Below are 22301 nucleotides of genomic sequence, written 5' to 3'. Positions count from 1 at the left end.
CTGGTGTACAATGAAGTGATTCAGTTTTATATTTTTTTCAGATTATTTTCCACTATAGGTTATTGTAAGATATTGAATACAGTTCCCTATGCTATACAGTTAATCCTTGCTGTTTATCTGTTTTATGTATAGTAGTTTGTATCTATTAATCCCATAGTCCTAATTTATCTCCCCCCTTCCTTTCCCCTTTGGTAACCATAAGTTTGTTTTCTATGTCTGTGAGTCTTTCTGTTTTATATATAGATTCACTTGTATTACTTTTTAGATCCCACATATAAATGATACTATGTAATATTTGTCTTTCTCTGTCTGAGTTACTTCACTTAGTATGATATACTCTAGGTCCATCCATGTTGCTGCAAATGGCATTATTTCATTCTTTTTTATACCTGAGTGATATTCCATTGTGTGTGTGTGTATATATATATATAATATATATATATGTACCACATCTTCTTTATCCATTTATCTGTTGATGGACATTTAGGTTGTTTCCATGTCTTGGCTATTGTGAATAGTGCTGCAGTGAACATAGGGGTGGATATATCTTTTCAAATTAGAGTTTTTATCTTAAGGACACATTCTTAAGAGAACACCACTGCTCCATTAAACTCTTCAAGGCCTCCAGTCAGCCAGTGAGGTGCTCCCTCCCTTCCAGGTCAGTGGAAACCCACCTGACCATCAGCTAAAGTTGAGGACTCCGAAGAGTTTTATCAGATCAATCCAGAAAGACTGTATTGAGCCCCCCATCTGTTCAGGGCACTCAGCTAATTGCCACAGGGCATATGAAGAAGGGTATGCCTCAGTCCCAACCTCAGGGAAACCTTTTCAATGAGGGGTGACTTGGCCCCTGGATCTGAAACCACTGCACACAGGGCTTATGTTTTTCTGCTGGAAGTGAATTCCCTCTCCACCCGGCAACCGGTGCGCGCCAGCTGTGGGTGTCGACTCTGAGTCACTGGCTTGGCCGACCTCCATTCATCAGCGGGGCTCGACAAGACTTTACCCGTCTCGCGTGTCCCCTGGGCGCTTTCCAAGAGCGAGGTGTCCCTCAGACCAGCTTCCCGGTGTGGGCCCCGCACACCAACTCACAGCAGCCTCTCACTGCACCTTCCTTCCCTTTCCCCAGGATTCTCCCCTTTCCCTTGCCCTTACTCCGTGCTGCAAAAGGCTCTTCAGCGTAGCTCATTTTTTGTCACACCATGACCCCTTTGTCACAACTTCCTCTTGGGTCTTAATGTCCTGCACCATGTGTTTCAGAGGCCTTCCCTCCACCCAGATAGCATCGTCATCCTTAACTCCAGAGCCATGGTTTTTAGCTCCTTTAGCCCCAAAACCCTTTCTTCAAACAAAAATGTTGCTGGAAAATCCAAAATATCAAACAGAAAAGCCAGAGCTTCACTGACCTCATCATGCGTCGTAGTCAAGAAAACTGCCCAGTAATTTATGTTTTCTCTGCCCTGAAGGACCACAGGGGTTGGGGAGCCACGGGAGAATCCCCAGGGCTTGGGGAACTCAGATGAAGGCCCCCACTCTAAGCCGTGATCTCCTTCCTGGCAGACTGCTTCCCCTCTCTCTTCCCCACAGCCCCGTGTCTTATTGTCCTTCGCTTACCTCCTCATCATTTGCTGGCTCCATCCCTTCTTGCTCTTCTTGCTGCCATCTTCATTCAAGCCCACATCACACAGTGGTTCTGAATCAGATGGGGACAGCCCCTGGGGGCGTCAGGAAATGTGGGAGGGGGTTTTGGTTGCCACACTGCTGGCCTTTGCTGGGTAGTTGTAGGACCTAGGGTTGCTGAACACACACCAGTACCTAGAACCCTCCAAAATAAGCTGCCCTGAAAAGAAGGCCCCTGTTGAGAAACATTATTGGAAACTGTGAGTTTCTTAAAGGCAAAGACATAGCTCATTCTACTTCATTCATTCATTCATTTAGTCATTTAACCAATATTTATTGAACATCTGTTTTGTCCTAGATACTGTGTTAGTTGCAAAGGCTGCAGCATTGAACTAGAGGGTTGCACCTCCTTCCTGGAGCTTTCTGTCTAGGACAGAAGACAGACCATAAGCAACTAGTTATGCAAGTAATCATTTAATCACCACTGCATTACATGCTACAAAGGAAAATGTAGTGTATGTTGATAGAATGTAATATGGAGAGGGAAATTGAACTTCTTGTGGAAGTTAGAAAAGGCCGTATCCCTAGCTCTGTGCCTTACACCAAGTTGACCATCAGTAAGCTTTTGCTTAGTGAATGAATGAATAAATGAACATATAGCCCCAGCTCTGATGTTCCCTCAGCTCTCCCTTGCTTCAAGGGAGACAAATGCCATTCAATTCACAAATATTTTTGAGCATCTACCAAAGATGTTTTTAAAAAGTAGCAAAATGGTTCCTGCCTTTGGAGAGTTTATAATCCAATGGGATAGGCACTCCCAAATTAGATTCAGATGCAACAAACATATATTGAGTGCTGGTTGTGTGCAAAGCACCATGCAAGGGATATTTGTGCTAATTGTTTGATTCACCCTCACAAGAGCCTGAGAGCTGGGTTCATGAGTTACCCTTAGAAATAGGAGCCTGTACTTGTGCTTCTTTTTTCTTCCATACAGCATTGAATCACATGGTCCTTGGCAGCCCAAAGATTCTTCAGAGAAAATTACATTCCAAAGTTTGGACTTTTTTAGGCTATCACTGGCTGCTAAAGTACAGGTTTCACCAGTATCCCAAGGTACATCATTTTGGGCGCCCTTGGGATTTTCCCATCTTTTCAGGTTTTATGAAACCGCAAATGTTGGAATTGGGCTGGTAGTTCTTTTGACTTGGTACTCTTAAATTTCCTTTCTATTGGAATGACAGCCCCTAAGAAATGGAAAAGTGAAAAAGAAGGAATCTAATTTAATGAGACAGACTTTCAAACTATACACACACACACACACACACACACACACACACACACACACCCCATTTTTTTGATCTGATAATAACCTTTGGAGCTTCTGCTTTATTTAAGTGGAAAGAAAATAAGCTGAGTTGATCAAGAATTGACGGTATCACTGCTGTCCTTGAAGAGAGCAGCCGAGCACTTTGCTCCTGGGAACTTGAGGGCATGTTCACAGGTTCTGTAAACGTTGACTTTTTACTGCCTAGACTGCCAAGTCATTAAGAAGTGTGGAGGCATGAGATGCATTGGTTCCATATTGACTGGGGCAAGACCCCCCAATATAGTAACTCAGCACAGCTGCATTTTATAATAGTCACCACTGCCAGAGAGGTTGCAGAACTCTGATAATTACTGAGAAAGAAATAACACAATATTCTTTGATGAGAAGATTACTTTGAGAATTTGATTGTATAATGAAGATGTTGCTTTGAAAGGTACTTCCTATTGTTCTGAATCTGAGACTCACTAGCAAAAAAAAAACGTGTCACTTGTTTTGACAGGCTACTTAGAAAAATTCTCTGTTTATTACATTAACTGCGGCATTTTAACTGTCAAACTATGAAAGAATGTTCTGTAGTTTAAAAAACAGAATAGAGCTTCAGGGGAAATTTTTTGGCACACTCTTGTTGCTATTGGTATTGAAAAAAAACATACATTCTGAATGCAAAATTAGCTTTTTATGTGGTGGCAGGCAGAGTGACTCACAATGCCCATCCCGGTTTCACAGGTGCAGACCTGGATGGCATTTGGGGGCAAGTGCTATAGAACAGTGACAGTTTGATGGTGCTGTTGTTGCAGCTTCCAGACAGGGCCATCAAACCTAAAACGAGCTCTTGGAGCTTATTGTTTTGATTTGGCTTTGTTTAAAAGTCTAAAAACAAGAGGTTACCCTACAGCAAAGAGATACAGTGGAGACCCTTACCAGCAGAAACATGCATTCTGGCTACCTTTGAGCAGGTACTTTGGAGAGGGGCCATGGGCAAAGAGATGTGGAATGAGCAGGTGAGCAGGTTGTTATGAACTTGAGGCCAGCTGGATAAAAAGAGACTTCAAGGAGACAAAGAAGGCCCTTGCCATACAAGCGTCCCAACTTCTTCTTCCAAGTAAAGTGAGACCTAGTGCACCACTGTTTAGGATGATCTATCAGAAACCAGCCTAAAGGCGGGAGGGAACTGAAGAAGATGCCATTTCCCAAATCTAATTCTAGGTCTGTCTGCAATTTTGAAATTCCCTAAAAGTCTAGAAGCTTAAGACAGTTGGGCCTGAGCAGAGGGGGAAAAAAATGAAATTAAAAAAATATATATATAAACACATAAGAGAATTGTTGGTAGGTTCTGGAGTCTTCCAAATGGGTCAGAAACTCATAAGCTCGAGTACATTTATTTCATGTGATCGAGTAATATCTTCTAACATATGCTATGGGGCATAAGATTGAAAGGAAGCAATTGAAGATAATCAAGTGATATGAGAAAATACCAGAAGGGGGAAGGAGGGTTGTTTATCAGTCAGTTGGCTACATTAAGACTGCCTCCTGGGCTTCCCTGGTGGCGCAGTGGTTGAGAATCGGCCTGCCAATGCAGGGTACACGGGTTCAAGCCCTGGTCTGGGAAGATCCCACATGCCGCGGAGCAACTAGGCCCGTGAGCCACAACTACTGAGCCTGCGCGTCTGGAGCCTGTGCTCCGCAACGGGAGAGGCCGCGGCAGTGAGAGGCCCGCGCACCGCGATGAAGAGTGGCCCCCGCTCGCCGCAACTGGAGAAAGCCCTCGCACAGAAATGAAGACCCAACACAGCCAAAAATAAATTAATTAATTAATTAATTTTTAAAAAAAAAGACTGCCTCCACCCTCTGTTCCACACACTTGCTCTAGAGGGCACTTAAGAGGCTGTGTGTTTTCGTTAGCAGAGCCTGTTTTTAATAGGGTGTTTACCTGTCCAAGCTGTTTTGGAGGGTGTGAAATTTGAAATCCTGATAGTTATAGGGAAATGTGTTTCCTCAGGGGAACCCAGATTAGCAAGCCTAAAATGAGTGGTGCCGAGGGGTTCGATTTCTGTTGGGATATGCCAAGAGAATGTTCAGAGTTATGAAGTCCATCCTCAGATGCAAATCAGATGAAAAGAGAAGCATGACTGAAAGAGCTAATCTTCATGAAATTAAAAAAAAAAAAAAGATTTTATTGTGATTCTTTTTCGTCACTGCATGACAAACTTTGCCTTTGTTTTTCCTGGAAAGATTGCTGTGCTCTAAGTGTAAGCTTGTGGAATTTACCAGAAGAAATGATTGCAGTAAGTGGGCCGTTCGTTTCTTGAGTTTATTAGATTTGCCTCTCCCCTGTGAAAGCAATTTACCACTTATTCCTCATGTTTACATGCCCAGGAACCCAACCATTGGATTGCTGCCATTAGGGTTCAGATTTGGGAGAGAGAAAGATGGGTGTAGCTGCCATTTACAGTTTAGGGATCATTATTGGATTGCCTCAAGATTTTTATGACTTTTTACTGTTGAAGTCAATCTGTTCCTCGTATAGAAAATTTGGAAACTACTGAAAAGAGTCAAAGAAGAATAAATATCACCTGCCAATCACATCTTCCAGAGATAATTATTATTAACGTTTTGGTGCCTATCCCTCTGGTTATTTTTCAATCCCTAACTTTTTACACTTAATAATATGTCATGGCATTCTCTTTTAACCTTAAATATTTTTTAAAGGTGGGATTTTTAATAGGTGCATAGTAGTCTATCCTCTGAATGTTCCTCAGTGCATTCAGTTTGTCACGGTTGGACGTTTAGGTTGATTCTCAAGCCCTTTCTTCTTAAGAGCAGCAGAAAATAATATTCTAGTGCTCTTCTTCCCAGAACAAAGAAAGAATTCCTAGCCTGGCAGGGGTGCAGGAGTGGGGTTGCGGCTAGAAAGATGTAAAGAAAGTTCCAGCAGGGAACTGAAGGAGTGCCCAGACCCAGAGTGCTGGTAAATTTGGCTGGAGAGTTAGGCTGAGGTCAGATTGAAGAAGGTCTGCTTCTGTGTTCCTTGGATATTATTTTATAGCCATTTGGGGCACCGTTGACTGGTTTAAAGGGAGATGTGGCATGGCCAGCTTCGCAGTAGGTAGGTTTCTCTGCTATCTGTAGAGAATGGATTGGAGGGGCTGAGACTAAAGATAGAATGCCAGATATTGAGTTTTATGAGAGTACAATTAATTATATTTTAAGAATTTAATGACAGCATTTGAGATACATGCATTTGACCTAAGAGTCTGCTAAATAAAGTGAAAGTAATACTAAGCACAAGAGCCCCGGATTCTAGTCTTACCAAGTTACCAGTAAGTCCCCCAACATCTCCAGATTACAGAACTCTTAAGCTATAAATTTAATACCTGCTTACTCTCTCCCAGTTTCACAAAGGGATTGTGAATGGAAAAACAAATGCAGTAGTATTTAATCGCAGCCAACATTTATTGAGCACACGTGTGCTAGGCACTGTGTTCAACAGTTGTCTAATTCAATTCTTTCAACAGAACCATGAGGTAGTTATTAATATTATCCCTATTTTATGGATTAGGAAAGTGAGGCTTAGGTTAAGTCACTTGCCTGTGTTCATCCTGAAAGTGGTGGACTCAGGATTTGGTCCAGGTCTTTCTGACTCTGGATCCTGTGTTCTGTTCTGTGGTCTACCACCTATCCCAGGCCAAAAAGGCTTCAAAATGGTCTCTTGGCTTTGTTCTTGGAGCACTACTGAGGAAAGATGTCATGGAAATCTGATTTTAAAATAATTATTGCAGAGTAGTCTCATCTCATTAAGTTATTACTGTATAGACCTGGATGAAGTACAAATGTACTGTAGAAAAAAAGTATATCAACACACTAGCCAGGATCACAAACAAAACTTAATAACTAAAAATGAGTCACACTATACATTTTATATAGTGACCTCACATATATCACCTCTTTGAACCTCAGAATAACTCTATGAACTGAGTAGGACTAATGTTATTATCCACAGTTTACAGATGGAGAAATTGAGCTTAGTAGATGGCGAGTGTCTTCTTTAACATCACACAGTAGTATATGTGGCTGAACCAGGAACTGAGCCCAAGTCGGCTTACTCCAAATCCAATTTCATTCATTTTTTTCATGGATAATAATCTTTCCTCTCTAATAGATTGCCTAAACTTCTTCCTCTCTGGTGGATTTACTGAATAAGCAGTGGAGTCCAAAGAAATATGGATAATCTATCTGTCCCTGATTCATAAAGAATTAATTTTTATAAGGAAAAATAATACATCCACATAGCATCTGCTCAAAAAACATTTGCATTTTCTATCTGACATATATGTCTTATACACAAAGGCAGGTTGCTATACTATCTGCTTCTATCCAAATTTGTTTGTTTTTCTCAACTTACTGCTTAGGTGTTTTAAAGGAAAATATTTATAGTTGTACCTTTTAAAAGGCTTTAATGGTACACTTCTCTCGTGCCCTTATAGTAAACACTTTTGCTGGGAGAATTTCTGGCATATTTGGTTTGTAAACATGAAAAACCTCAAATCACACTGTCCCCAAAACACTTAGCCCTCAGAGGCCCTGAATCACAGAACCCTTACTCCATGTCCTGATGGGGATCACTTCATTTCTCCCAAATATTCATGAAGCTTTTACCCTTAACTGCAGTTGTAAACTGTATTCATTTCTAACTTCACGAAGAAGGGAAGAATCCCCGTGTGCACAGGCTTTGCTATCAGAACTAGAAAATGCCTAATTGTATCTGATAAGCTTAAGATGCCCTTTTCTGGGTTAAAGGTAAGGTGAGGGGTGGTGGTGTGGCAGGGAAGTGAGCAGACAGAGCTGGGCGGGACACCTTAAATGGCAAGTCACCGGGCTCCTGGAATGACTCAAGCACTTAACTGCTAACTCTTAGGAAGCAAGGGTCCTGGGAGGTGAAAAGAGAAAGAAACAAACATGTTGTGCTGGTTTTTTAGACAAGGGGGTGGAAAACCACACCAAACTTTCCTTTAAGGGAGGGTGGATGAGGTGAGATCTCAAGATCTGAAGAGTGTTGGGAAATGATCCACGCTTGAGAAATGACTTGAAAGCAGGAGAATCAGGTGGGTTGAGGTGAAGTGTTGCCACCAAAATAAAGCATTCCACCCCCAAGAAAAAAATAATAAAGCGTTTCCTTTATTTTGACGCTTGATCAGGTCTTACTTAGATATTTATAACGTTGACTTTTCTGGGTATTTTCACCATGCACCAGGGAATACGTCTACTGGGCGACAGTTCTCGAAGAACTGGGTCTTTCACCTGCCTAGGTTACCACTGGCCATGCCAGTGTGCCTGCTTGGTGCCTGGACGAATCCCTCATTTTATCCACGTTCCAATAACTGAGTTGTTCTGTCTCTGACCTTGATAAATTCCTTGATAAAACTGTATTTACCAGCAGCTTCCAATATCACCTGAGTCCTCCCATCCTTTAATGTATAAAATGCCTCTCCCTCCATCCCCATTTATTATCTTGTCTGTAACTAAGGCATTGCTGCCGGAATGCATCCCCTGCAGAAACTAGGCCTTTCCACAGCAGGAGCCAACAAATCCACATCAATGTGGCACCACGCAGATTTGTAAAGAAGCAGGGATGCCTAATACCTCTCCCTGTGACATCTGGAGAAGGACGAGTAAAGACCAGGTACATTCACCGGCTGCCACTCAGAGCAGCCGGAGAGTCAATTCACTTCCCCAGCCTCGCACGTCCTCTGTGAAGGTGCGTTGGGAGTTCCCTCCTCCTGCTCGGGGCACAGTGTTCCCTTGACTCTTGAAAGCCAAATTGCCTTCAGTCCTTGGGACCCTTTCATTACTGTTGGAACAGGCTGGGGGCTGACCTGCAGGATCTCTTCTCCAGGTTTTTCTCTGTCCGCCCCACAAAGACCAAAGCATGAGAGGTACTTAATGCCACTGTTTGCCACGACGAGCTCGCTTTTGTTCAGTGATCGCGGTAGGGAAGGCTCCATGTTAGATGTGGTGTCAGGCGCTCTTCCAGGGGGTGGGGTACATCGAGAGGAGAGAGCTTTCATCTGTTTCCAGAGCGGAGAGGTGTGTCTCTTCTGAGAAACTAGATGGCACAGCGGCTCTGAGCGGGTGGCTGTGGCTTGGCTGGGCTTGTTCTGTCACTGCGGCCACAAAGTCCACTGGGGTGGGGGAGGGGCTCCCATTTGATTCTGTGGACGCAGGCTGGCCACACCGACTTTCACTCCATCCGGCCTCCTCTCTGGGACCTCCCTCAACTTTCAACCCTAACAGCATGTCCATGGAAACACCTCGTGGCACACCTCTCCCGAACGCTTTTGCTGCTTTGTTAACTGTGAATATGCTCATTTTCTAAAGCAAGTCTCTTCACACCTTGCAGTCCTGACTTCTGTCACCTTGTTAAAACATGTGCTGTAAACAGGACCAAAAAGTTGGTTGCTACCTGGGTGGATCGCCCAGGGACAGTGGCCTGCCCTGTGATGACACTGACCACTGTAGAGCACAGGCTCGTTGTTTTTTTTTGTTTTTTGTTTTCCTTTTTTCCCTTTTATTCGGGGTGTTATTTAGGACTCGGAGACTAAACTGTTTCTAGGCTTTGTTCCTTTCTGTTTCAAATGGCTGTCATGGGTTTCTCCAGGGCATCCAGCAAGCGCCGTGGAAGTCTGTATTTCTTCGTTTTGGTTATTGAGGAATGGAGGTCCAGGGGTAGAATAAGTTCCACGTGGGTCTCTGAAGGTTGGCCATCCACACTCGCACCCCTGTGAAGGCAGTGGGGGCCGTGCTTCCGGCCAGGCCTTGCTTTATCAGAGGCACGAGGGGAGCAGGCAGGGTGAGGCCACTACCGTCTTCCCACTAGTTGCCAAACGAAGGAGGCGCTCCCAGAACAGAGCCCTTCCCGGGAAGTCCCTCCTGGGAGAGCTGCCACTCCTTTCCGTCCTCTGTGTCTGGCAGGAGGGCCCAGGCCTCTGCTTCCTTCTCAGGCTCCTTCTGGACATTTGTCTTAGGGAGCAGGTCTCGAGCTGTAGCCTGGCAGTAAACCCTGGGGCAGGCTGCTGCTCAGTGCGTAGAGTGGGAGAGGGGCCCAGCGGCCCCCTGTCCTGAGTGGAGCAGTATTTTGATGAGCCCTGGGACCCTCTCCCACCCTTGTCTTATCAGCACTGCTGTCTCCCTCCTGTGATGGTCTCTTCTGTGAGTCCAGAGCTGTGTCTGCCTCCAGACACATCTCAGCCGTTCTATCCCTATCTGCTTCCCATCACCCAAGAATTCCTGAAGCTCTCAGGTCCACTGATAGTGCTATGTTATGGTTTGTCGTGGTGACATTACTTATTTTCAGTGCTGTTTTGGATTTTTAAATATCTTTCCTATCAGACCTTTAGCATGGCAGACAAAATTCTGACCATAAAAAGGGTCCTACCCACCAGGTGCTGCTTGGTCTTTCATGGTCATCTCTGTCCAGGCCCCCACTGATCTTGACTTAGTTAGACTGAATAACTTCAGCTGGTCTAAAATGGTAACTTCTTAAAACTGGGTGAATAAATTTATAATCCTACAGAAAAATCTGTCTTTTCTATCTTTGAATGAGATTTGGAGTAACAGGTGAGGTCCAACATTTTCATCCTGTCTCCTCCCTCCATTAATAAGTAACTACTTACCATGACACTTAGGTGTGCTGTACCTAAAGTGAGTTGTGTCATGGGCACCTTGTCCTAATGGACCTTCAGTGGGAAGGATAACAGAGCATAAGCCCCTATTTCCTTTAGACCGCAGAACAAGGACTGGTCCTTAGTACTGCTGCCATCTCCCTTGGGCAGACCTTGACTTCAGCATGAATCGTGAGAACTTGTGCATGCATCGTGAGAACTTGTGCATGCATTGTGAGAACTTGTGCATGCATCGTGAAAACTTGTGCATGCATTCATCTGATGAGATGTACTGAACATCCTCCCCCTTAATAATGCCATCCTGCATGTGTGCCATATTTCCAGTGTATGAATGCTTTGTGTATATTAACTCGTTCAATCTTTACAACAATCCTGTTTATTATCGCTATTTTTACAGATGTAGGAAGAAGGCATTAGACCAATTGGGCACCTAGGAAGCTCCTGTTTTAGATCTCAAATCCTGTTTCTGTTTTTAGCTTAGTACCCTTTGCACTACCAGATGCTGCTTCTCTTGAGAAGAGCAGTATGAAATTACAGATTTTGAAGCAAATAACATCCTTCACAGTATGTTGTAATTGCCACAGCAGTTGGATCATGTGCCATGGAAGAATACATTTTGGAGAACCAGGTTTACCTAGGCGAGAGGACATCTGAGCTGGGCTTGAAGCAGGAAAAAAAAAAATCCCAGGCAAAGAGAGGAGCACGTGAAGAGTCTTGGAGGCATGAAAGAGCATCGCGTGTCTGAGGACCAGGGAGTTGTCTGGTTATCCCTGGAGCGAAGAACATAGATAGCCATGAGGGAAGGTGTGAAGAGAGGAAAGAGAGATGAGTCCAGGAAAGTCAGTTGAGACTTGCTTTAAAAGAGCCTTGTGTGATGATGAGGGAGCACTTCTGGACAGATTGAGCTTGTTGTCTGGGAATTGATGGCCAGGAAGCTGTTGGAGCTCAAGAGAGAAATCTGTTTGGAGATAAAGATTTAGGTCTCGGCATCGTATAGATGAAAGTTGGGGACTTTTCCCAAGGAGAGAAGGTAGAACGAAGTGAGAACAGAGCTGAAGGCAGAGCCTGAGGGCACAGCACAATTCAAGAGGTGAACAAAAAAAACAACAGCTCATAAAGGACACTGAGAAGAAATGTCTGGAAGACCAGGAAGAGATCGAGGAGGGCAGTGGCCTGGGGGAGGAGAGCTTCAGGCAGTGCTCAGTAATGTGGGGCAGTGGGAAGTTGAGTGGGTTTCGAAAATAGCTTGAATGTTGCCATCTTTACCTCTCTTCTCCCACACTTTGGTGCAGGTCCTAAGACTAACTAAGCGGCTCAAAGGGCAGCCTTGACCCACTCTGTCAAATTTTCAGTATGCTGCATTGAGGGTCTGACAGATTTCATCATCATCTGTTTTAACTCTTGGATGAGATTCAGTGATCTTTAATATAATGGGATTTATAGATCCTAAAGGCAGCATTTATTTTTTTAATCTGTAAAACGTGATCAGTGTGGATTTCATGTTGATATTATGTGAAAACTCTTCCTAGACTCATAGATATCTGCTCCCCAAATTCCAACTCTGAATCTGTCAAGATTTTAGAGCTAAATCCTAACCCTTCCTTTTCCCAGCTGAGTTTTTCTTCTCCCTCCATAACAACCCGCTCCATGGAGGTGAGAATGAGACTTGGCGACCCTTTTCTCCTTTAGCCAAGCTTCTAGGAGGGTCCATGCTATTTGCGGCTGATGTCAAGTACCAGGAACAGCAGGGCAGCTTCTTGTGCTGAAGAGCCGTAATCCTATTACGCCCACCTTGAGACTTCACATTAGCTGCCTCTGTAGTAGTAGATGGACTGAGGTGACTCAATTGACTTTTAAATCTCCAAGGGTCCTAGTTTCAAAATCCCCATGTCTAAGTCAAGTAGTAGATTAGGCCCCTTGCTAAGAAGGCCTGGCTCCTTCAGAGTCCCTGGGGCCATAGCTTTTCCTCCGGCGGGTCCCCTACTTTCTGCATTCCACTAGATTGGGGCACAGAGTATCCTTAAGTGGTGATCCTCGGCAGGAGGTGAACCTGGCTGGCATCTCCCTGGGTCATGGATTTAGTACAGGCAGGCATTAGGAAATATACCCTCTGTTGTTTCTATAAGAGAAGGATATCATATTCTTTTGTTTGTGTTAAAGCTGTCCTTGAGAAGGTAATGCCCAAGGGATGCAAAGAGTTTTCTTCCTCCAGTGAGCTCCCATTTGATCTGGAATATAGTTGCAAAATTATCTAACTCAACTATTTTAGAATATTTACAGTTCAGTTTCGATAGCTCCAAGTACTTATCTAATAATTGACTAAGTTCTAGATGTAATTTGCTGAACCGAGTGTCATACTTAATTTGTAAGTTTGTTTTTCTCGTGCAAGGGTTTAAGTTTTGAATATCACTTTGCTGGATTTTTTTTTCGCTCACTCAAATAAATATGCAGATACCTTCCCATTCGCTACTTCCTTTAGCTCTCACATCACTCTCAGAAAGATATTGTGCCCAGTTTACAGAGGAAACTGAGCCTCTGATGTCACACAGCTGGTGAACGGTTGCACCAAGGTTAAAACCTGATCTTCAGACCCTAAACCCTGTGCTCTGCTCAGCACACCAACACTCCCTGAATTTATTTGATCAAGGAACACTCTTTAAAATACAGTGTAATGATGGAACACCATCGGCGGCTCATTGAGGTTTAAATGTTTTATATACAGTAACATTAAATAATACCACAAGTTATTGAAATTTTAGGACAAAATGCATAAGACAGATGATGATTATGTAATAGGTAACACTCATGACTATAGCAGTTAGCTGAGCGTGAACGTCACCTGTCCATCAATGTGGAGATTGACTTCCTAGCGCTCTCAGAATTAATAACACATTTGTTTGTTTTTTAGTTTCAAAAACATATTAGTCAGGGTTTCTTATACTGGAGAGAGCAACAGAAAATCCAAATTACTGACCAGTCATGCCTTTTACTATTGATGTATAATTAAACTCTATTAGTGATTCCAGAATTATTATAGACATGAAAGATGATCAGCAATCCACTCAGTCCTCCCATGCCAAAGTGTCCATAATACCCACAAGCCCCATCCTTAAAGGCAGACTCTTAGATACTAGTTTTATAATAAATTATAGGGAAAAAACTGTACATAGGATACTGATTAACATCTCATGGAACAGTAGTCCTCCATAGAACAGAGTTTGGGAAATGTGGGTGTATTCTTCCCTTCTTTCCCTCGTTTACTAATCCCACACACGACTATTTGCCTTCTGCCCATCTCATGCCCTCACTTCCTCAGGGATAGGTGAGAAAATGTTGTCTATATGCATCCTTTATCTGAGTCCTGTGGTGGAAGCATATTACATAACCCAAAACAATAGAGACAACAGCATTATTATTCTTTTAGTCTAAGATATCAGGATCCCAAGAAATTTGGATTGATCGTCAAGTTGATTGAACCAACAGTTCCTAGTGATGCTAAAAGATAAGTTTGTTGTTATTGATCAAGGTAGTGATGAAAAGCAATTTTGTAGAACAATCATCTACGAAGTAAGAGGTCAGTTAGCCAACTACAGTGTGAACAGAGATGTTCTTCCCTCTGAGATGGAAAGGAAGGGGATTATGTGCCCTTCTGATTTCTTCCATGTCCTTCCATCAAGGAACACGTTCATGTCAAAAATCCCTTTAGGAATGATCATAGCATAATCTCTCCCTCTGCCAATGTTTTTTTTTTGTCGGGATTTCTCCTAAGAATTCCCTGAACATGTTACCGACCCCCCCGAAGTCACCTCTGTATTTCAAGCCCTTAGCAATGACTTTTATCTCATTATTTCCTTGTTACTTTTTTTTCTTTGTAGACCTGGCCAGAGGACCGTGGATGACCTAGAAATTATCTATGAAGAACTCCTTCACATTAAAGCCTTATCCCATCTTTCTACCACGGTAAGTTTTCTCTTGGCTGAGGCAGCGGGGAGGGGCGCACAGTTTGAGTTAAATGCACTGTTAGGCCTGAAGGAGAGTATTGGAGAGTGTGGGCGAGGGGCAGGAACGCCTGAATTCTCCCTCACAAACGGCCCCTCCTGTCTCTCACGAGATGCTAAGGAAGCTACGCCCATGTGCAATCACCAAAAAAGGATCAAGTATCACGACGTTATTAGCAGCTGCCCTAAATGCCAGGGCGGCATGATGTGAGTAGAATTGGAACATATGCTTCAAACTTCCTGAGTCTTGGAACCCGCATACCTAGACAAGAGAGCCAGGCCTTAAGAGGGGTATTCAGCCCCTTCCATGACATATAGAGCCATGTGCGGAAGCGGGGCTGCGGGGGGGAGAAATCAAGACGACCAGCCCTGGCCCAAGGGGCCAGCTCCACCCAGGTTTGCTGCCAAACTGAGAAAGGAGGCAGAAGGTGTAAGAGAGCATTAGTTCAGATCTTTTAGGGCACAAGAGAGCCCTACCTGCTAGTGAAAAATGGCCCAACAGCTGTATCTGACTCTGAACTTTTACGTGACTAGGGTATTTAGAAGAACAGTGGACAGAAACGTCTCCTGCCATAGGAGGGACAGAGAAACACAATTTCCAGGCAACACAAGTCTCCTATATGCTAATAATTCAATAGTAATAATGATAATAAAAGAAGCTGTTTCAGCAGCCACAGATCACAGGTTTTATGCTGGGCTCCTCAGCAATGTCTATCTGCTTAATCTGTCCTTCATTCCCAGCTCACTAGGCGATATTATGCTGTGGCAGTGCCTGTAGTCCCTGCTCTGGGGGTGGGGGGGGGTAGAGTTCAGGTCTCCACTGAGAGCAGTGAGGCATTCACCACAACCCCAAGCAGAAGGGTTCCAGATCCTTCCCCCTTCAACCCAGACAGGACTGCCTTCACATCCCTCCCACTCCCTGTACTACTGGGGATCCGGAAGCTTGCTCACCTACATGGAGTGTCCAGGGGTCTGGTCCAGCCCAGGCGCCCCTCGCTCCCACCACCCTGCTGTCATCTTCACTCTCTCCACGGTGGGATAGGTCTAGTGCCCGGGGGCGTCACCCGGGGAGCTCCTGCATCTGTAGGTGCAACAGTCGAGGCTCCACGAGCTCATGCTGGAGAGGGAAGTGAGGGAAGACCCCTTTTCCCTACCTGTTGTCCGGGTCCCCAGCATGCGCATGTTCTGACTTCCCCAGCCTTGGTGGAATTGGGAGGATTGTGGGTAGTGGAGACGAGGAGTCTTCTCCCTCAAATCCCAGATACCCAGGCACTGTGGAAGATCTCAGGTTATTTGGTTCTTAGGGAGAGAGAACATAATTTGGGACCATAGTTTGGAATTTAAAAAAAATAACTCACACATTTAAGCTTAATTATTCAACTTCAAGACATTGAGTTTTCTAACATGTTTGCAGTGATGCATGATGTGTGGTGCAAAGAAGAGCCTCCAGGAGCAAGAGTCATGATGTTATGGTTGCTCTCACCCTCTCGCCAAGATGAAAGATAGGCAAAGAAGCTGCCTAGTTCATACATGTGAAACCAAGTTTAGACAGTCTCTAGGGAGATTGTCTTGTAGCTTATAAAATAGCTTTTGTAAAAGCTTTAAGAGTCTGGTGGCACAAGACATGGATGCAACGTAAATGTCCATCAACAGATAAATGGATAAAGAAGATGTGGTACATATATACAATGGAATACTACTCAGCCATAAAAAAGAATGAAATAATGCCATTTGTAGCAACATGGATGGACCTAGAGATTATCATACTCAGTGAAGTAAGTCAGACAAAGACAAATATCATATGATATCTCCTATATGTGGAACCTAAAAAAATTATACAAAGGAACTTATTTACAAGACAGAAATAGACTCACAGACATAGAAAACAAACTTAGGGTTACCAAAGGAGAAGCAAGGGAGGGATATATTAGAAATTTGATATTAACAGATACACACTACTATGTATAAAATAGATAAGCAACAAGGTCCTAATGTATAGCACAGGGAACTATATTCAATATCTTGTAATAAACTAAAATGGAAAAGAATCTGAAAAAATATATACGTATATATGCATAACTGAGTCACTTTGCTATACATTGTAAATCAACTATACTTCAATTTTTTAAAAAACTAAAAAAAAAGAAAAAAAGAATCTAGTGGCACATCTAGTGGAAGTGGTTCTAGACGGGAGGAGCAGCAAAGCAGAGTGGGAGGTGGCCGCATGGAAGTCAGCACTGTTCAGAAAGAGAGCGAGTCCCTCCCCACCCCCCCAAAATCGGGCCTTTCCCCGCATTCTTTCTCTTTTCCTTCTAGGTGAAACGGGAGTTAGCAGGTGTTCTCATTTTCGAGTCTCACGCCAAAGGGGGAACCGTGTGTAAGTGAAGACTGTAATCGTGCATGGTGCCTGGCTGGCCCCCTCCCGAGGATGTGCCATGGGAGCCTGACTGCAAATGCTCCCCTTTTCTTGGGCCTGGGTCTGACTTGCCAGGATGTCATGTGGCACCATTTGTTTTTCTGGACCTGTGATTATTCCCAGCACGTATCCCTTACTCTGCAGCCCGCTGGGTTTTGGGTGCCAGGATGGGAGCCGTTGCCAGCCTGTGTCTCCACGTGCTCCCTCCCCTGCTGGCTCAAGGCAGTGTTTAAAGAGGGTGGGATGAAGTCAGTGCTCTTCAGGGGGGGACCCCAGGCAAAACCTTTTCACAGTGACCTCACTTCAGTTTGTGGCTTGAGAAGAACTAATCTATCTCTTGAGAGGCTAATTAGAATGGCACACTCTCCTGCCTTCTTGTTCTTCCCTCATTTTCACTATCAGCTCCAAGCCTGAGAGAATTTCTTTGCCCCAAATATTTATGCAATACTAATATGTAGTATCTCTCCAGCATGCACATTGTAGTTTAGTTCTATGATCCTATTTGGGAGCAAGAAATTGAAATTTCATATTAATAAAAGTGAGCAAAATTATTTCAGCTGGCATTTCCTACTCATCCTACGAAAGCCTTCTTGAAAAACATGGTTAGTGGTATATTCAGATCAGGAAATGCCTTTCTCTAATCTCTCTTGGAGAATAGTAAGACACAACAGCATGCTACGTTTCTCAGGAGTTCTACAGTAAAGATAAATTTCACACCATTTAAACTGACACTTCCTAAACCCAGTGAAACATAGAAAACATTTATAATGGACACCTGTTAACTTTTCGAGAGACATTCTTTGGAAAATCTTGCTCTTTCTTCAGACTGAGCTGTGTTAGTCAAATAAGCAGAGACCATGAACTGTAAAAGCAAAAAGAATTAAAAATGATGTTTCCAATATTTTACTTTTAGTCATCAAAAGTGGTATTTCTAACATTGATATTTACTTTAGTAAGAATGTCTTTTCTTTACATTTTAAAGGTTCACTTTTAATATTTTTTTAATTTTTATGATCACTGATGACTTACAACTTTTCTTACTCTTTTCACTTACTCTTACTGATGGTTTTCATTTTATCATGAAATACTTAAATATTTCAAACAAAAAACCAGAGGTTGTTACAGACACCTTTTTAAAAAACATTTTTTATCAAATAGTAACCTTATGCCATATTTTTTCATATTTTCATTTTTTGTATTTTCTAAAAAATGAAATTCTACATTTGAAGGCTCCTTGTTCCCTCCTTTATCTCATTCTTCTCTCCCCCTCCCCAAGATAACTCCTACCCTATATGATGTGGTTATCATTCCAACCCATTTTTTAAAAAATATGTAGATATGCATCCATCAGCACTATGTAGTGCTGATTTGCATGTTTTCAAACTTCACTTTACCATTCAGAATACTTTTTAAAACTGTGTTCTATAGCTTAATAAGTTTTGATGAATTGTGGGGGAAATGTATTGCTTTAAGGAATGGATAGCTGGTGAATTTGTATCTAGTGAATACGTATCTTTAGGGCACAGCAAGGAGTGCAGTATTTCTGTTCCTTTCACATTCTAAAGAAAAGGAAGTAATATTCCACCTGAATAAGTTCGTATTTGCCAGTAATTTTTTTTCCCTTCTGAAATTAAACGCATAACTCTGGGGACTTAAAAATGATGATTTGATAAGCTGTAATTTATACTGATGTGCTTCTACTCTTGTCATAAGTCTTTTCATCTTTTTGTATCTAGTGTTTAACCAGGGGGAAGAAGGCACCTCCTGGTACATTATTCTAAAAGGATCAGTGAATGTAGTCATTTATGGCAAGGTATATATATCTTTTTTTCTTTCTGAAACTTTATTATGCTCCGTATACTAGTGGCTCTAAGTATTAACAACGTAATGCTACAATTAAACTTACTACAACATCGTTACTCTATGCAGAAAAGACATTATAGCATCTCTAATCATAAATTATCTAAGTTATTATACTCAGAGTAATGCTGAACTTTCTGGGGCTCCTGGATTATAATGTATACATTTAAGTTAGGCCCTAGCCCAGATGACTCAATGAAAGAGAAATGAAACATTATAATGTAATTATGTGATTCCCCCCCCCGCCCCGCACTTGGCATCCCTGGGTACAGCCCGTTGATATATACAGTGTTTTAGGGGCGGGGGCAGGTGGGTGTTTGCTCCCTTTCAGGGATCACCTTCATCTGGATGTGTTGCTCTCTCCAGGGTGTGGTCTGCACGCTGCACGAAGGCGATGACTTTGGCAAGTTAGCGCTAGTGAATGATGCCCCGAGAGCTGCCTCCATCGTCTTGCGAGAAGATAACTGCCATTTCTTAAGAGTAGACAAGGAGGATTTTAACCGGATCCTGAGGGTGAGTCCAAGGTGAAGTGTGGCTGAGGGGCGTTCCATTTTCACTTTTGCCAGATAAGAAGAATTTGTGTAGTGTTAATTGAGCAGCACCGTGATTAATGAATGCTCTAGGGCCAAAGGGCCTTGCTTACAAACCTGGCATGTTCAATGTGCTGGGGTGGGTTCTGGGGTCCAGAGGTGATATTCCAGTAAAGCTGCAAATGTGCCACGCTGTGCTGAACCAAAGAACCCTGCACACACCTGAACTGGTCCATGAGCACTGAAGACAAATAGGGATGCCTTGGCAAAATGGCAAAGTCTGAGACATTTCTCTTTGCAATCCTAGGTTTCCCCTTTTGTGTCCTTCCCCACCTCCCTCTCCATGTCTTTCTCTATCCTAAACCTCCTGTCTCTTCCCAAATCTGAATCTTTCTCATATCCTCACACTCCCTCTGGATTTATTAAGTGACTACATTTTAGTGGCAATTAATGTCCACCGTGGTTACCCTAACCAAACATTTTCATTTCAAGTGCTTTTTGTCAAATTGATTCACACTAAAGGAATTTCAGACTCTGGCGAGTAGGTGAAGAATAGTTGAGGTGGTAGGAGGAGCCATGAGATTGCACTTAGAGATGGCTCTGCAGATGGGCCTAATGGAAGCTTGTTAAAGTATTTGTGAGAGTGGGTGATGGTTAGAATAGATGGTCCCTAGGTTCTCCCCACCATCCAGCTCCTGGTCCCTTGGGAGGGGCAACCCAGCTTTAGCTGGTGGAAGCCTGATTGTGGACCACTGGGCATGGTGATATTGTCCCAGCACTCCTGGCATTTCAGGTGGCCCATGGTCTATCCCACCTCACCCAGAGAGACTGTTCCCTCCAGGATCACTTTTTGCTCTTTTCCCTTCCCTGCTGGCTCACAGAGCCGACTCCCTTCTATGCCTTTCCCAGCCTAAGCATCTTTCTCTCTCCTACCCTAAAATCCTAAATGCACCTTCTGTGCTTTCTGGTACATTTAGCATTATTTAATGAAGATCTGTAGTCTCGTTCCCATTCCTTATGTGTGGACACCTATTCCTACCCAACCTTAAGCTTTTGCCTTTGGCAGCAAAATTTCTGACAACAAAGTTTGTCTTAGGAATGCGTTCTCTTGATGCAAAAAAAGTTAAGTTAAAGATTAAAGCGTTGACTAATATAGAAAAAACGCCACGTGGAATTTGATTTGGTTTTTATCCAGTCTCTTAAAACAGGAACCAAATGAGGAGGAAACGTGCATTAAGTTTTTTTAATAAATTATTTTTTCATGACATTGAAATTTGAACTTTACTCTTTTGGAAGTTTACACACATGGAGTTTGTACTCAGCCACAATTATTCTTTGAAAGAATCAGATTAGGACCATTATCATGGATGTAATTTATAAAATTATTCAAAATAACTGAAAAGTGTTCTTAACACATTTCAAACTGATAATTTTTACAAGTCTTTTGATTAGAGGGAAAACATGCCACTCCTAAGAAAACTAAGTACCCTCAGAAGATAATCAGAATGAAAGAACTCTGCTGAAGCTGAGTGCGATTTGCCACATATATTTATAAAGAATAAGTGAATTGGCTCCTCCCTCTTTCTGCTGGACCACCCTCTCCCAAAGGTTTTAGCACACTCCTATCTCCTCAGCTGATTTCCTGCATCTCGGGTAACAGCAGAGTTTTAAAACCACGTGCCTCCAACCTCATCTGGTCCTTTCTCTGACCGTTCCAGCCCTTGACTTTGAAAATGACTTAATTTGTAGATGCAACAATTAGCATCACAAGCACCAAATGAGTTTCTGAAGCATCTGAAATTTTTTTCATTGTCTGAGAAAATGGCAGCATCTGTATGTGGTGTAATTTGTATTTGCAGGACGTTGAGGCGAATACAGTCAGACTTAAAGAACATGACCAAGATGTCTTGGTGCTGGAGAAGGTCCCAGCAGGGAACAGGGCTTCTAATCAAGGAAACTCACAGCCTCAGCAAAAGTAGGTTTGCATCCGACACTGCAATTGCCAGACTATGATTAACCTTTTCACATGGTATCGTCATCTCTACAATAGCACGTTCTCCTTTTTTGTGGAAGACGGCAGTGTGTGTGACTTTTTTTCTCTCTATTGACTAATCACACATCGTGTGCAGTATAATGTATCCGTTTCTGGCACTGCGTCGAGCTCGGTGCTGCCTAGAGTAATTCGGGGGAGAATATTCCCCCGCTGTAAAAACACTCCCTCTGTATGTGTGCAACTGTAATAGCTTGTAGCAGAAGGCAATAGCTTTGGAGAGAACAATGGGACTAGGAGTGCCAGGCAGCTCAAGGGATACGTAGGCCCCTGGGTGTGGAGAACCTTTGGTATTTGAATTTCATATGTAGGATTTCTCAAGAAGTGTTTTCATCATGCTGTCAGAATGAGCGTCTTTGATGGAAACCCACACTTCAAATATAACACAGTCTATTTTTTTTTTTAATATTTATTTATTTAGGCTGCAACGGGTCTTAGTTGCGGCATGTGGGCTTCTTAGTTGCGGCATGCATGTGGGATCTAGTTCCCAGACCAGGGATCGAACCCAGGCCCCCTGCATTGGGAGCGCAGAGTCTTACCCACTGGACCACCAGGGAAGTCCCAACACAGTCTATTGACTGTGGCCTGGAAACATTCACTTGGCCTCATCCATACTTATTCCTGCTAACGTCCGAAGGGTATTTGCTTCACATTTAACATCAGGCCACCCATTTAACTTGACTCTTTTTCTGTATGTCTATGTTCGGTTCTATCTTTTGCTGCAACTTCTTACATGAGACTTCTTTTAATCAAATGTATGAACATTTGAATGGTTAGGGAAATTAGGAAATGTAGCTCTAAGAAATATAAAAAATTACAGA

The 22301-nt window shown here is 43.0% G+C and overlaps 1 protein-coding gene across 1 annotated transcript in view; it reads left to right on the top strand.

The window, feature by feature from the left end:
- Nucleotides 1–22301, top strand: part of RAPGEF4 (Rap guanine nucleotide exchange factor 4) — a 234095-nt gene that overhangs the window by 153798 nt on the left and 57996 nt on the right. Inside the window, exons 8-12 of the mRNA XM_068543910.1 lie at nt 14502–14586; nt 16941–17001; nt 18777–18853; nt 19267–19413; nt 21290–21405. Coding sequence (XP_068400011.1) covers nt 14502–14586; nt 16941–17001; nt 18777–18853; nt 19267–19413; nt 21290–21405 — 486 coding nt within the window. The remainder of the gene's footprint in view (nt 1–14501; nt 14587–16940; nt 17002–18776; nt 18854–19266; nt 19414–21289; nt 21406–22301) is intronic.

This window comes from Eschrichtius robustus, chromosome 5 (assembly GCF_028021215.1).
Source record: "Eschrichtius robustus isolate mEscRob2 chromosome 5, mEscRob2.pri, whole genome shotgun sequence".
Classification (NCBI taxonomy): Eukaryota; Metazoa; Chordata; class Mammalia; order Artiodactyla; family Eschrichtiidae; genus Eschrichtius; species Eschrichtius robustus.
The sequence above is the reverse complement of the archived record's forward strand: the minus strand, read 5'-3'. Positions and strand labels throughout refer to the sequence as shown.